This window comes from Mucor mucedo, assembly GCF_025094135.1.
Source record: "Mucor mucedo strain NRRL 3635 chromosome Unknown EV154scaffold_106, whole genome shotgun sequence".
Taxonomy (NCBI): domain Eukaryota; kingdom Fungi; phylum Mucoromycota; class Mucoromycetes; order Mucorales; family Mucoraceae; genus Mucor; species Mucor mucedo.
Window position 1 is genome coordinate 113,949 of NW_026252390.1, and position 13,251 is coordinate 127,199.

The 13,251-nt window shown below is 35.8% G+C and overlaps 6 protein-coding genes across 6 annotated transcripts; 4 read left to right on the forward strand and 2 right to left on the reverse strand.

The window, feature by feature from the left end:
* Positions 1-658: 658 nt before the first annotated feature.
* On the forward strand, positions 659-2,894 carry EV154DRAFT_521060 (uncharacterized protein). The gene is made up of 4 exons (XM_051602874.1): positions 659-787; positions 852-969; positions 1,037-1,834; positions 1,895-2,894. Exons 1-4 carry the CDS (start codon positions 686-688, stop codon positions 2,836-2,838), a joined length of 1,962 nt encoding a protein of 653 aa, XP_051453881.1. The 5' UTR covers positions 659-685; the 3' UTR covers positions 2,839-2,894.
* EV154DRAFT_521062 (uncharacterized protein) lies at positions 2,887-3,893 on the forward strand. Its single transcript, XM_051602875.1, has one exon. It carries the CDS (start codon positions 2,988-2,990, stop codon positions 3,798-3,800), a length of 813 nt encoding a protein of 270 aa, XP_051453882.1. The 5' UTR covers positions 2,887-2,987; the 3' UTR covers positions 3,801-3,893.
* A 3-nt stretch (positions 3,894-3,896) lies between these two features.
* Positions 3,897-5,790, forward strand: EV154DRAFT_521064 (PSP1 C-terminal conserved region-domain-containing protein). The gene is made up of 6 exons (XM_051602876.1): positions 3,897-3,919; positions 3,976-4,005; positions 4,066-4,688; positions 4,779-5,363; positions 5,425-5,526; positions 5,609-5,790. The coding sequence occupies exons 1-6, from the start codon at positions 3,911-3,913 to the stop codon at positions 5,646-5,648; spliced, it is 1,389 nt and encodes a 462-aa protein (XP_051453883.1). The 5' UTR covers positions 3,897-3,910; the 3' UTR covers positions 5,649-5,790.
* Positions 5,566-7,185, reverse strand: EV154DRAFT_16583 (WD40-repeat-containing domain protein). The gene is made up of 5 exons (XM_051594180.1): positions 6,740-7,185; positions 6,598-6,678; positions 6,421-6,530; positions 5,875-6,351; positions 5,566-5,817 (listed from the first exon to the last, which is right to left on the reverse strand). Exons 1-5 carry the CDS (start codon positions 7,092-7,094, stop codon positions 5,764-5,766), a joined length of 1,077 nt encoding a protein of 358 aa, XP_051453884.1. The 5' UTR covers positions 7,095-7,185; the 3' UTR covers positions 5,566-5,763.
* Positions 7,186-9,373: 2,188 nt separating this feature from the next.
* Positions 9,374-10,763, forward strand: EV154DRAFT_521070 (uncharacterized protein). The gene is made up of 2 exons (XM_051602877.1): positions 9,374-10,614; positions 10,688-10,763. The coding sequence occupies exon 1, from the start codon at positions 9,459-9,461 to the stop codon at positions 10,458-10,460; it is 1,002 nt and encodes a 333-aa protein (XP_051453885.1). The 5' UTR covers positions 9,374-9,458; the 3' UTR covers positions 10,461-10,614; positions 10,688-10,763.
* Positions 10,764-11,498: 735 nt separating this feature from the next.
* Positions 11,499-13,029, reverse strand: EV154DRAFT_521073 (pyridoxal phosphate-dependent transferase). The gene is made up of 3 exons (XM_051602878.1): positions 12,986-13,029; positions 12,557-12,904; positions 11,499-12,506 (listed from the first exon to the last, which is right to left on the reverse strand). Exons 2-3 carry the CDS (start codon positions 12,743-12,745, stop codon positions 11,508-11,510), a joined length of 1,188 nt encoding a protein of 395 aa, XP_051453886.1. The 5' UTR covers positions 12,746-12,904; positions 12,986-13,029; the 3' UTR covers positions 11,499-11,507.
* Positions 13,030-13,251: the final 222 nt, after the last annotated feature.

The following is a 13,251-nucleotide window of genomic DNA, read 5'->3' on the forward strand; positions in this document are numbered from 1 at the left end:
CAATAAAAAGTGCGCATATTTCATACTTTATTCTGCTCATATCTTTAAAGATGAGGGCTTATTACTGCTTTATAGTCTGTGTCTCCGAAGCTAATGCAACTGTATTAAATATAAAAAATCGATCCAGTCAAAACAGTGATTCGGATGGCGGTGGGAATAAAATTAAATACAGATTCTTGAGTTGATGTGGCTACTTTTGGCTAATTGATTGATATTGTATCCCAAAAGAAAAAGCTTAACGTTGATATCGGGTTGCTTCATGAAGTAAAAAGACGTTAGAGTCCAAAGAGATTTTCACATAGTATGTGTAACGTTATTAGTCATGCTGCATTGTGATATGAACACTATCTGTTCAAGACGAACAAAAAAACCATGTATGGAAGAAGCAATGTATTTAACAGCAATGATTTACCGCTAACTCAATTCATTATGTAGGTATATATATGTGTCATTTTCAAATGATGTATCCACTCCTGTCTTCATTATAACTGTAATACTACTGTGTCTCCCATCTGATCATTGAAGCCCTTCATAGAAAGTAACAGAATCATGCTTGATGATAAATCATTGGTGGCTTGTGACGGTTTTTACTAATCACGCTTCCAAAGCAACATAGTGAGGGTAAAAAATCTAATTTTTTTAGGGACTTTTTCTTTTCCAAAACCAGTTTTTAAACTTATAAATTATGCCACCACCCAAGAAGAAGCAAACCAGTTCTCTCGGTAGAGCTGTCATTAGATCTCGTTTCCAAGGTCAAAAGGCCATTGCCCTTGACGAAGGTATTCTTGTAAGTACGAATAAGGGCTCCAACAACAACAAAACACTAAATAGTTTATTTTTTTTTTATATAGCACACAACCGAAGTTGCTGAAGGACCCAAGTGGGTTAAAATGCAAAGTATCACACAAGAAAATGATTTAGATGCCTTCTTGAGTACTGCTGCTCTTGCCGGTACCGATTTCACAGCTGGTAAGGAATAGTGTTGATCTGCTTCAGAAAAATGGAAACCGAGATCGACTAACACAATAATTTATAGAAAGATTAAATGTCAAAGTCATTCAAAACGATTATCAAAACCCCTTCTTGATTTCCGAACAAGAAGAAAAGGAAAGAATTGTGAAGCAAGAGGCTAATGTAGATAAGTTATCAGTTCCCCGTAGACCTCATTGGGAAAAGACTATGACTGGAGAAGAAGTTCAACGTAATGAACGTGAGGCTTTCTTAAACTGGAGACGTTCCATGGCAACACTTGAAGATGAAGAGGGTTTATTGTTGACCCCTTTCGAAAAGAATTTGGAAGTGTGGCGTCAATTATGGCGTGTTATTGAAAGATCTCAATTGATTGTTCAAATTGTTGATGCTCGTAACCCCATGTTGTTCAGATCTGCCGATCTCGAGAAATATGTAGTTGAAGTAGACGAGAACAAGGCCAATTTGTTATTGATTAACAAGGCTGATTTCTTAACTGTCAAACAAAGAAAAAAGTGGGCTGATTACTTTGATTCTCAAGGCATCCGTTACACTTTCTTTTCAGCTGCGCTCGCTGCTCAAACTATGCAAGAAGAGGAAGAAGAAAGACAACGTCAAGAATTGGAAGCTTCTTTAAAGGCACAGGCTGCTAGAGGTAGTGATGATGAAGATGATAGTGATGAGGATGTTGTTGAACAAGCCAAACAAGTCGAGGAAAAAAAGGATGAGGTTGAAAAGATCACTGACTTTTTATCCAAGGCTTCTCTCAACGTCGAAAGTGAAGAGAAGGATGATGAACGTACCCGTCTTCGCACAACTACCGATTTATTAGATTTATTGATTGAACAAACACCTGTTGTAAAGAGTAAGGACTAATTATTGTATATATAAATAAGGAAACTTTGTTAATAACGAGTATGAATAGACGAAAACGGTGAAATTGAAAAGATTACTATTGGTTTGGTTGGTTACCCCAATGTTGGTAAATCCAGTACGATTAATGCCATTATCGGTGAGAAGCGTGTATCAGTCTCATCCACGCCTGGTAAAACCAAGCATTTCCAAACTATTCATTTGACACCTACACTTGTACTTTGTGATTGTCCTGGTTTGGTTTTCCCCACTTTCTCTACCACCAAAGCGGATCAAGTGTGTAACGGTGTTTTACCCATCGATCAACTTCGTGAACATACTGGACCCACAACATTGGTTGCTAAGCGTATTCCTCAAAATGTGCTTGAAGCCACTTATGGTATTCGTATTCGTACAGTTCCTATTGAGGATGGTGGTACTGGTATTCCCACTAGTGCTGAATTCTGTTCCACATATGCTATTGCCAGAGGTTATGTTCGTTCTAGTCAAGGTAATCCCGATGAATCTCGTGCAGCTAGATATATTTTGAAGGATTATGTCAACGGCAAACTCTTGTTTTGTCATCCTCCTCCTGGTATTGATGCGGATGAGTTCAATAAGGAAATTAATGAGGCAGCACTTAAAGTGTTCAAGAAATTGGCACCTACTACTCGTGTACCCTCAACTGCATTAAATTATGTGGCACCTTCTGATGGCTCAAGAAATCAATCTGGGTCTAAAACTGATGCTGTCGATAAAGCCTTTTTTGAAAAACAATTAAATCAAGCTAATGTGAGCGGAAAGCAATCTGTTGCATCATCTATGACAGGCGGTAGAGTTACCTTATATCCCCATCAACGTGTACTTACCGATGATGGTAAACCAATGAACAGAAAAGCTCGTATGGCTTTAGTTCAAGCCAATTTAGGTGATGTGGGCGATGTCACATCAAAGAAGCATAAGAAGGGAAAGAAGCATGTCAAGGTTAGAAGTGGTGCTGGTTATGATTACTTGTAAATTTTTTGTTCTATAAAAACACTATTAATAAAAAAACATTTTGTATACACACATAAGATGACGTCTTTTTTTTTTATTATTGTTATTGTTTTCCCAGTAAAAAGGATAGGCTGTCACTTTTTATTTTTTTTTTCCACCTTTTTTTCCCCATGTTGAAGTTACAACAAAATCGTTCTGCTTTTATTTACGGAGCCGCCGCAGTCTCGTTAGCTATTTTAGGATCAGGAATTGCCTATTATATTATCGAGGATGACAAACAAGTAAAGCGTAGAAAGGAAGGACGTAAGGCAGAACGTGCTGCTTTACACTTGTTACAGCAAATCAAAGTTCAAGCCCAAACTATACAAACCAATTTTGAAGCTGTTGAAACTGATATCGAGAACCAAGCTAGTACCGATAAAGAATTCAAGCAAAAGCAATATACGTTAGCTCATTCCAACGAGCTTTTACTCCAGCTCATGGAGAAATTAGATGCCATTCGACCTTTAACTGCCATTGTGGGTAATGGTGCCGACGATAAAGAGCCTACTGAATTTGAAAAAGCTTTAGTATCCAATATTAAATCCAAGAAGCGCAACGTCATTGAGACTATCGAAGGTCTTTTCCGTCGTTTAGATATTGCCAATGTAAAGGCAAAGAAGGAGGCTGCTAGAAGAGAGCAAGAAGCTAAAGAAAAGGCTTTGGAGACAGCAAGAATTGAAAAGGAAGAAGCCGAACAAAAAGCTATCGCAGAAGCGGAGAAGGAGAGAATACGATTAGAGAACGAAAAGAAGTTGAAGGAAGAACAAGCAAAGATTGCACAAGAAGAAGCATTACGTAGAGAAAATGAAGAAAAAGAACAATTAGCTAAAGCCATTATAGAAAAGCAAGCCAAAGATATTCAATTAGAACAAGACCAGGTCGCTGCACAGGAAGAAGCTGTCTTGGCTGCATTGAAAGAAGTTGAGCATGATGAAAAATAAATAAATAAGATCGGGTCACCCAAACACTGATTGATCCGAGTAATATTTGTTCAATTTTTTTTTCTTTTTTTACTTTTTCTCCCTTTCTTTTTTCAACATAAACATAAAAAATGGCTTTGGTATTAAATAGTGTACGTGTCTAAAAAATGGATTTATTAACATGTTTATATGACAGTCTACTCAATGGAAACAGGATGAAGATGAAGTGAGTACAGATATTATCAGTAAAACCCATCTTGTATTAAAACCATCTACATAAAAAAAGGCTATAGACATAACAAAGGATATAGAAGAAGGTGAACCTGATTGGAAAGCAGTTGGTAGTCCATCTCGACGAGAGAGTTTTTCCATCCGTGGTAACAACAATAATTCGCCACCGCAACTACCAGCATCGCAAGAATATAGGCGTAGTTCAGTATCTTCAGATAAACCTTGGGGTTCATTTGGTGGTATTCAGTGGGAAGGGCCTTCTATGTTTGATGAGGAGACAGCAACACCAGAATTATATGATCCAACTTCTATATCATCAGTACCAATGTTACCTAATATATCTCTTGAGCCCACTTATAAACCACAACGCAGTTTTTCTTTTTCAACGGGACAAGAACCCAACTTCTTCGGTTATGATGATTATAATACGAGAAGCGCTTTAGCACCGACTATGGAAGAAGATGAAGAGTTAGATTCTTTTGACGATGCTTACCTTCGAGCTCGATCACAATCGTCTAATGCAACCTTCGGTATGAATCCGTCTTTATATTGGAATAATAATAACGGTCGTCGTTCATCTCTTGGATTTGTCTCGTTTTTACCCGATAAAAATCCACAACAGCGTCGTATGTCTCAACCAGAATTCTCTTTTCCAGATATTATTCCCAAAGGAAACAAGTAAGCAGTAGTGACACAAGGGAAAAAAAAAAGTCTTGTGATAAATTTAAAGCATTAATGCAGGAGTAACCTTATTTATATAAATCGCAGTGGTTCATACTTGATGGCGAATCAATTTACAGAACGATTAAAAAATTTCCCTATTACCAAATCAGCATCAACATCAGCATCTTCATCAATTACAGCCAAACAACAACAACAGCAACCAATCATTCCTCCGGATACATCTGTGAGTACACCTTCTCAAGATGGTGTATCTGTAGGAAAAGGAATGTTACTCCTAAGATTACCACCTCATATTCCACTCTTCATGGTAGAATTTAAATCTGGTCGTACTGATTATTATTATGTATCAGATCCGTTAATTAGATTACGTATTGGAGATTTGGTAATAGTTGAAGCCGATCGTGGGAAAGACCTTGGTAAAGTCGCTACTGATGTTCTTACGGTAGACCAAGTGGTTTTATTACAAAAACAACCCCATAGTAAACTGATGGATGAAAATGAAAAGACAACTGAGACGCACGTTAAAAGAATATATAGACAAGCCAGTCATGAGGAAGTGAATATGTTGTTGGTGAAAGATCAAGATGAGCAAAGAGCTCTCTCTGTATGTTTACAAAAGATCAAAAACAGAAAATTACCAATGGAAGTTGTAGATGCTGAATTTCAATGGTAACACTTAATCATGCAAAATATATAAATAGTTGTAACACCATTTTATAATTTACAATAGGGATAGACGCAAATTGACATTCTACTTCATTGCCGAAAAAAGAATTGATTTTAGAGAGTTGGTTCGAGAGTTATTCAAAATATACAAAACTCGTATTTGGATGTAAGGATATTTTTACATGTGATAATATAATGTGCAACACGGATTAATTTTTTTTTATATGTATATTACACAAAAAAAAAAGGTGTGCCGTGAATCCTAATTTGCCTGCAAGGTCTTCCTAACTGCATAACATACACTTATAAATTACAATAGTTTGTTACTTTTTGCATTTAAGAAAGAAGAAACATTACAATTATGCATTAAAGAAAGGGGGTATATGATTATTAAATAAATAATTTATCTTTCCAAGTTCCATATCCTTGCAGTGAAATCTTCAGAGCAGCTTGCAAACTATCAATTGTATTGTTGAATAATAATAATATTACTATATGCAACTTTTAGACTTACTTGATTTAAATGTCGTTTACTCCATGTTACACCCGTCACCTTCTTTGAATGACCTTGATACTGATAGGCCTTGTTCGATGTCCCCTCAACATCCCAAACAAATAGATCTTGGTCATGAGACCCCGACAACAAAAATTCGTCATTTGGCGATAGTGCTATTCTTATATCAAAGCTGCCTACTTTGTAATCCTTGTCCACAAATTTCCTAGCTGGTTTTGTTAAATCTGACAAGTAGTGCATATATACACTATTATCCATGCAAGAGCTAAATAGTCGTGTGCCTGATCTGTCAACTTTCATATCTGTAATACCATGTCTCTTTCCAGACTCATTTTCGAATATGGTGGATTCTATTGCTTTAGCCGTTCTTCCTGCTCTCACATCCCATAATTTAATCGAACCATCCACACTGCCTGATGTAACAACTCTATTCTCGTCATTGCCTGAAAACACGGCGCAAGTTACGGATCGAATGAACTACACATAGTTTATACCTTTTAGCAAACAAAATAATAATAATAATGCACAGTCATGTTTCAATGTTACCAGCGGTCTAACTCCTGATCTGCTTAATGTTTTAGTTACAGTTTTGACATCATTATGTGCAGCAGCTACATTGCAGATTGGGGAATAAACTGGAATACTTAAAGCATCATCTATAAAAAAAACACATACACACACATGTTAACATTATGCCATTGATATATCGCATTTTGTCATTACCCATATTTTCTGTTTTTTTCTGTTGATATCGAGTATCCCAAATACTAAACGAACCGTCTTTTGATCCAGTGATGATTAAATCTACAAAAAGCAAGTTAACATCATTATACCAAAAAAAAAAAAAAAAAACAGAAGCCCTTACGTTCGTTTGTTGGATGCCAGTTTACAGACTTTACCACGTCCGTATGTCCTGAGAATTCGGCTAGGCTGGTCCTCGTCTCTGAATCCCATAACCGAATCACACGATCATGAGAGGAAGTCAACAACATGGAATCATCAGCACTCCATTTGACATCAGATATCGTTTGTTTATGACAATAAAACGAGACATGATGTTCCTGGTTCCGAACATCGTTATCCATGTCTGTCCGTAACAATGATAATCGTCCTTCCTCATCACCAATAGCTAAAAGGTGTCCATCGTAAGCTCGATGCGAGAAATCGCACTGGAATGGTGTACAGAACTCTCTGTCAGGAAAAATAAACTGATAAATCATGTTGTTTGGACTCTTGAACAATGGTAAAATGAGCTTTCCTGAAACTTTTTAATATATAAAAAAGGACCATTAAAATTCTTGTCATTCTTTTCCTGGCTGAATGTTTGTCAGGGGTACCTTTCAAGCTTCTACCAAAAGAGCGTTGATTTCTTATATGACGCATCTTTAGCGCTCTATTCATGTTATCCCCATTCTTCTGTTGAATCTTGCAGGGTTTTTCGTCTAGTGAGTGTATACTGCGTTTTCCTGAAGAAAGCATTTTTTTTTTGTGTAATATTTGGGGAATTGAGAAAAAAAACATTTGAAACTATACGCGTGTGATCGATATTTTCAATTGACGCGCTTATTACTTAAACATCCGACGGTCATCAATTTTTTTTTTTTATTGCGGACGAACAGGTAAATGCTTTGATCCTAAAAGCAATGTCAAAAACAAACTCGGCTATCGTTTGCAGTAAAGCCGAATTTGATTTGTTTTATTATTGCATGTGTTCTCCTCCTGGCAAGACCCTTCATATCATTGTTGTATCCGCAATGCTGCTATGGTCAACTAATGGTTGTTAGGTAATATACCATAATCGGTAGGAATTATATCTCTCTTAAATCCATAAATGTAGGTTTGTTAAAGATACTGCACATGGAAAACGGAATAAGAGAGTGAAGGGCTATCGGGATGTTGGGTCAATAATAGAAGCCCTCAATAAGAGAAATTACGAGAGCAAATAGATATTTATAACTTACGTTAACCGAAGATTAATCGCCTCGGCAACATGGGCTGCTTAGGTAAGATCATCGGAACAGAAAATAGTAATTATAGAGTTCCAAACTTAGAATAATTTTAATTTTAATCTATTCCCTAAAACAGTGGGAAGACCCTGTAAATGATGTTGTTCAACACATGTTTTAAACATTGCTGAATACGTAAATTTTAGAGCGGCTTTCTTTTTTTTTCCCGCCAGTTAACGGGAACAAATTAATTAATGAAAGGTTATGGTGCATTTGTTCCAATTTAAGCTACTCTATATTATTAAATGATATTAAATAAAGAGATGGGTGCCTTTTTTTTTTTTTTTTTTTTTTTTTAGGAATAACACACCTATTTTGGAAAAACATAAATAAAAAAAATAGACGAGTAATATCTAAAAAAAATGCAAGATAAATATTCACAGTGATAAAGATGTATGAAGGAGCTATATCAATTATACAAAAGAGGGTTGGTGGCCACAGTTGGTTTCAGTACAAAAAACTCAGGGCGCTGGTTATTACTGTGTAAAATATTCTGTGCAGTCATAAGGCTGCAATTCTATACAAGAATTCAAGTGGGCCCTTGACACTGTACTCTTCGCTTTAAATGTTATGGGGGCCTGGGGCAGGAATACGGGGAGAGGATGGGGGTTCTTAACACAATTCACACTGGTTAGTGGAGCGGTAGGGAAGCATTTATTCTCGTACCTATATAATGTGTTAATCCTCGTGGATGCATTCACATTGTATTAGGTACTGGCGTGTATCAAACGCTTGCAAATATTCTCCGGTTCTTTCTACGTCCGTACATAGTATTTATATTTCAATGCGGATAGCATAGAAATGTTCTAGTGTATAAAAATTTTTATCTTATTTGTGAGTAGACTTATATAAATCGATTAATATTTTATTCGATTAGACTATTTGCTAGTTTATATATGAGATATTTTATAATTGGACCAAGTAGCATATGGAAGGACAAGTGGAGATTAAACGAGATGACACCTATAAGATATATCCTCCTTTTGCATCGCTTCTGCCCTATTTTATTATAGTCTTATGGTATGCAACCAGCAATGCTACGTATTTCTGTGATAAACATTTCAATCTATCAATCTATCAATCGATTCTACAATAGATACAGTAAGAGATCATATTTCAAAGCCAAAAGTTATTTTCTATAATTGATTTTTGAGCAACAATCAAGTGGAGGTACCCTGACATTGAAAAAAAAAAAAGAGCTTTTTTTGATATGGTAGTCAGCAAAAAAGCCTCATTGGATAGGGCTATTTTTACAAGAAAGTTTTTCATAGGTTGAGTGTCTAATCCATATTGCCAAAATGATGTCGCACAGGAAAAAAAATTAAAGTGTCGCGCTTTTAAATAAAACAGTGTCGTATATGTTTTTAGAAAAGTAACATCTTCACTGACCTGTCCATTATGGTGCAGCAGAAGCATTCCTCAAGTGTCATGAAATAATACAGTTCACAGTAAAATATATAATGATATTCTGAAGAATAAATTAAAAATTATTTAATGATCCTTCCGCAGGTTCACCTACGGAAACCTTGTTACGACTTTTACTTCCTCTAAATAATCTAGTTTGCCATAGTTTTCGGCATGGCCAAAGAAGCCCTAAGAGATCCTAAAGTCATAAATCTCATCACTGAATCCCTGGTAAAAACAACAGACGATTATTTCATTGGAAACTGCGAAAGGAAAGACGGTACACGCTCCGACATGGTTCTTGAGCCGAAGAACGCTCTCTCAGATCTTCCTCCTCTAATCGTGGAGATTCAGCATACATTTAACAAAGCATTCATGAAAAGAGCTGTTAGCTACTGCTTACAAGCGTTTGCAATATGCCATAAAGATCCTATAATATTGATAATTTGCGTAGAGGAGCTTAATCAAGATAATGTACATGTGAAACTAAGCAAGCTCCCAGGTGTCTTCTCATACTTTTCAGAACCATGGGCCGAACACTGCTATATTATTTCTAAAGAAAGTACCAAAGATAATCTGTCGAACCCCTTGGACCCATTAGTTGCACTTGGTTCTCTTTTTACAAACCGTAGTCTCTCATTAGCAGATCATCCATTCAAAAATGATCCAACGGTTCAATATTTATACACCTCAGCAATATTGCAACATCAAATTAGCGTCATTAACAAAGATATTCCGCTTTCATTTATGGATTTTCAACTTATGGAGTATGATAAATTATTGACACTCGCACATTCACTTGGTCAACCACAGTTGGGAGAAGCCGTAAACGATGCAAAGACAAGAACTCTGACGATGAAAAGGGGATATGAAGAACTATTTATTACTGAATCTTCATTAAATAAAAAAAAAACGAGTGGCCCACCACCAACAACATCCACACCCATCATTGCAGCTGACAGGAACGATAGCAAGTTTGAAAAAGCCATGAAATTTGTCGCTGAATTTAAACAAAAGAAAGAGGAGAAAGAGAAAACAATGGATTGGGTCGCTTGTTTGAAAGAAGGAAAGGGCTTGAATATATTAAATTATAAAAATTCTGAATCATTACGCCAACAATTCATCAAGTATACCAAAAGAAAGTCAAAGCAAACAAATTCTGATAATTCAAATTAAATAAACAACTTTAATATTGAACACCTATTTTTATCAAATTATCTTTCTGTTCATTTCCGTATTTTTTGAAACCCTGTTGAATACAGATCTTAGGGCCAATGTGCTAGTAATTGATAAAGGAATCATGGATCAGATATTTGACATTTAAATGTTACTGTTGAATTAGTAATTATGATTTATGAGTACATTATGTGCTTGTTAGGTGATGTGTATTTTATGAATTATACACTGTTTTATTTAAAAGCGCGACACTTTAATTTTTTTTCGTGCGACATCATTTTGGCAAAAGGTGTAAAATTAAGCTAGTAATGCTTAGATTTAAGGTTTCCAAATATGCACTATTTAATGATCCCATTAATATTATAAATGGTACCTGAATTTCACGGGTTAATTCAATCATTCGTAGCTTCTTTTAAAGTTCTAATATAAGACTAAAATTGTTCTATAGTCAGATGGGTAGAAATTATCCCATAAAATCAACCGAAAAAGAAAAATCGACAAAAAAACATTCCTTTTGGACAGGTGTGATATTTTCAATCTCATGCGTCACACAAAGAAAAAAATAGGTTTTTTTTTTTCTTTTATTCTCGTTGGTTTCAAAATTTATTGCTTGATTGGTGCATTACAACTAACCATTCAACGCGTTCTAATTAACAAACATTTTATATAAAAGGGCATGAGGTTTTAGCCATTTTTTTTTTTTGTTTTTTTTTGTTTGGGACAATTAAATAAACATTTCAATGATCGATTACCCTTTAACAAACACTTTACAAGCCAAGCATACACAACAGTCCCCAAGTACTACACAAAATAAGCTATACCAATGCCAAGTAAAACATGCCAAATGCTCTCAAACTCTAAATTTTATTTGCCAAACCACATTTTGCCCATCTTGTGGAGTTGATGTCTCTATTTTCTCTCATGAAAGCCATTGTCCACTATCATAAAACTCGTCATATTAAATACGAATACCCCATACTCATTATTATTCCATTTTAAAACAATCCAGTAATAAATTCATTTGCATTTCATATCAATATATATGTTTTATTTGGTAGGATAGACCGAGTTATTTTGTGTATTATTTTGTACAGTGCGAGTGGGTGTAGGATCTAATCTTCTTTGCTCAACCAAATCAGTAGTAATTTGAATTACTGTATCGATAACATGCTGGGTGATTTGATAGTGTAATACTATTCTTGCTTGAGTACCTGATCCGCTACTGATGATAATGTTCTTTGCCTTCAAGGCATGATGCAAATCATCAACTGTCAAACGAACATTAGCAGTGTCAATAAAAACCATGTTGGTCTCACAAGGCATACTCAAAGTCATGCCTAACTTCTCAAACGAAGAAGCGAGTTCTTTTGCGAGACGATGTGTTTCAGGCATGGTAGGTACAACAGTTTCTATACAATATTTAGCAGCAGCAGCCAAGAGTCCTGCTTGTCTCCAACCGCCGCCCATTAACTTTCTAAGGTGACGAGCACGCTGAATATTTTCCCTTGATCCAGCCAAAATAGAACCGATGGGGGCTCCCACGCCCTTTGATAAACAAACAGAAATCGTATCAAAGTGTTGACCGTATTCATGCAAAGGAATTCCTGTCGCTTGACTAGCATTCCATAAACGAGCTCCGTCCAAATGTAATTTTAATCCGTTATTACTTGTGAATTCCCGAATGCGTTTAATTTCGGCTAATGGCATAATGGTGCCATTTAATGTATTTTCCAAGGAAACTACCTTGGTGACAGGTGAGCAAAGCGTATCGGTGATTAAATTAGAGGCAATATCTTCAACTGTTAAATGATGACCGTTTTTTGGCATGACGGGTGAGACACTTGCTTGTGAATGATAGGCAATACCACCACATTCATAGTTATATACATGAGCTCTTGCATCACATAAGACAGAATGGGGTGGTTGTGTCAGTAACAAGCGAAGACCAAGTTGATTTGTCATGCACCCACTGACACAAAATAATGCAGCTTCTTGGCCTAAAAGATTTGCAACGTATGACTCCAGATTATTGACACTTGTATCTTCCTGATATTTGGAATTAGTTTCATAAAAATAAACGTGGTAATATCTCTTACAGAAAATACATCATCCCCACGACTTGCTAACTTCATAATGTCAAACATTTCGTCCGTAGGCGCCGTAGACGTATCACTTTGCAGATCGTACATATGTTGTTGTTGGTGAGGCATTGTCTTAAATGATCGATATGGGGTAGTTAATCGGAATGATTTGAACAGATTTTTAGAAAAGGTAGAAACAAGCATAGTGTTATTTATAGTAAAAGAAAACGTCTCTTTTTTCTTTTGTTATTGTTACACTTTTAGTAATTTTCCCAGGGCAAAAGAAAAATAACAATTGGAAGTCACTTTTTATTACCCACGAACGGCATCGTTTGGAACTCAGAAGTTGTCAATGGAATGACAGTAAGTTAGGGACTCGGCTATCTCATAAGTTAATATGAATATGTTTTCTAACTTGCACTGTTTCTGGTTGTTTCAATTAAGATACTGTAGTGTTTTAAAAAGAATAACATAATGTTAGGATGGTGGTTGCAGAAATTGTTTTACCGCCTAAAATGAGCGGCGGTGACATTTGAGATTGTATTTGATGTCACAATAGATCTAAAACATATTTTATCACTAAAACTATTTCAGTTTGGGCTCTTTTAATAAATTTGTTTATATCGACATAAACAGCAGACTCAAAATGTAGATAAGAACCTGTATCAAGACGTGCCATGTCACCGGTTCTTAACCGCAGTAATTTGGTA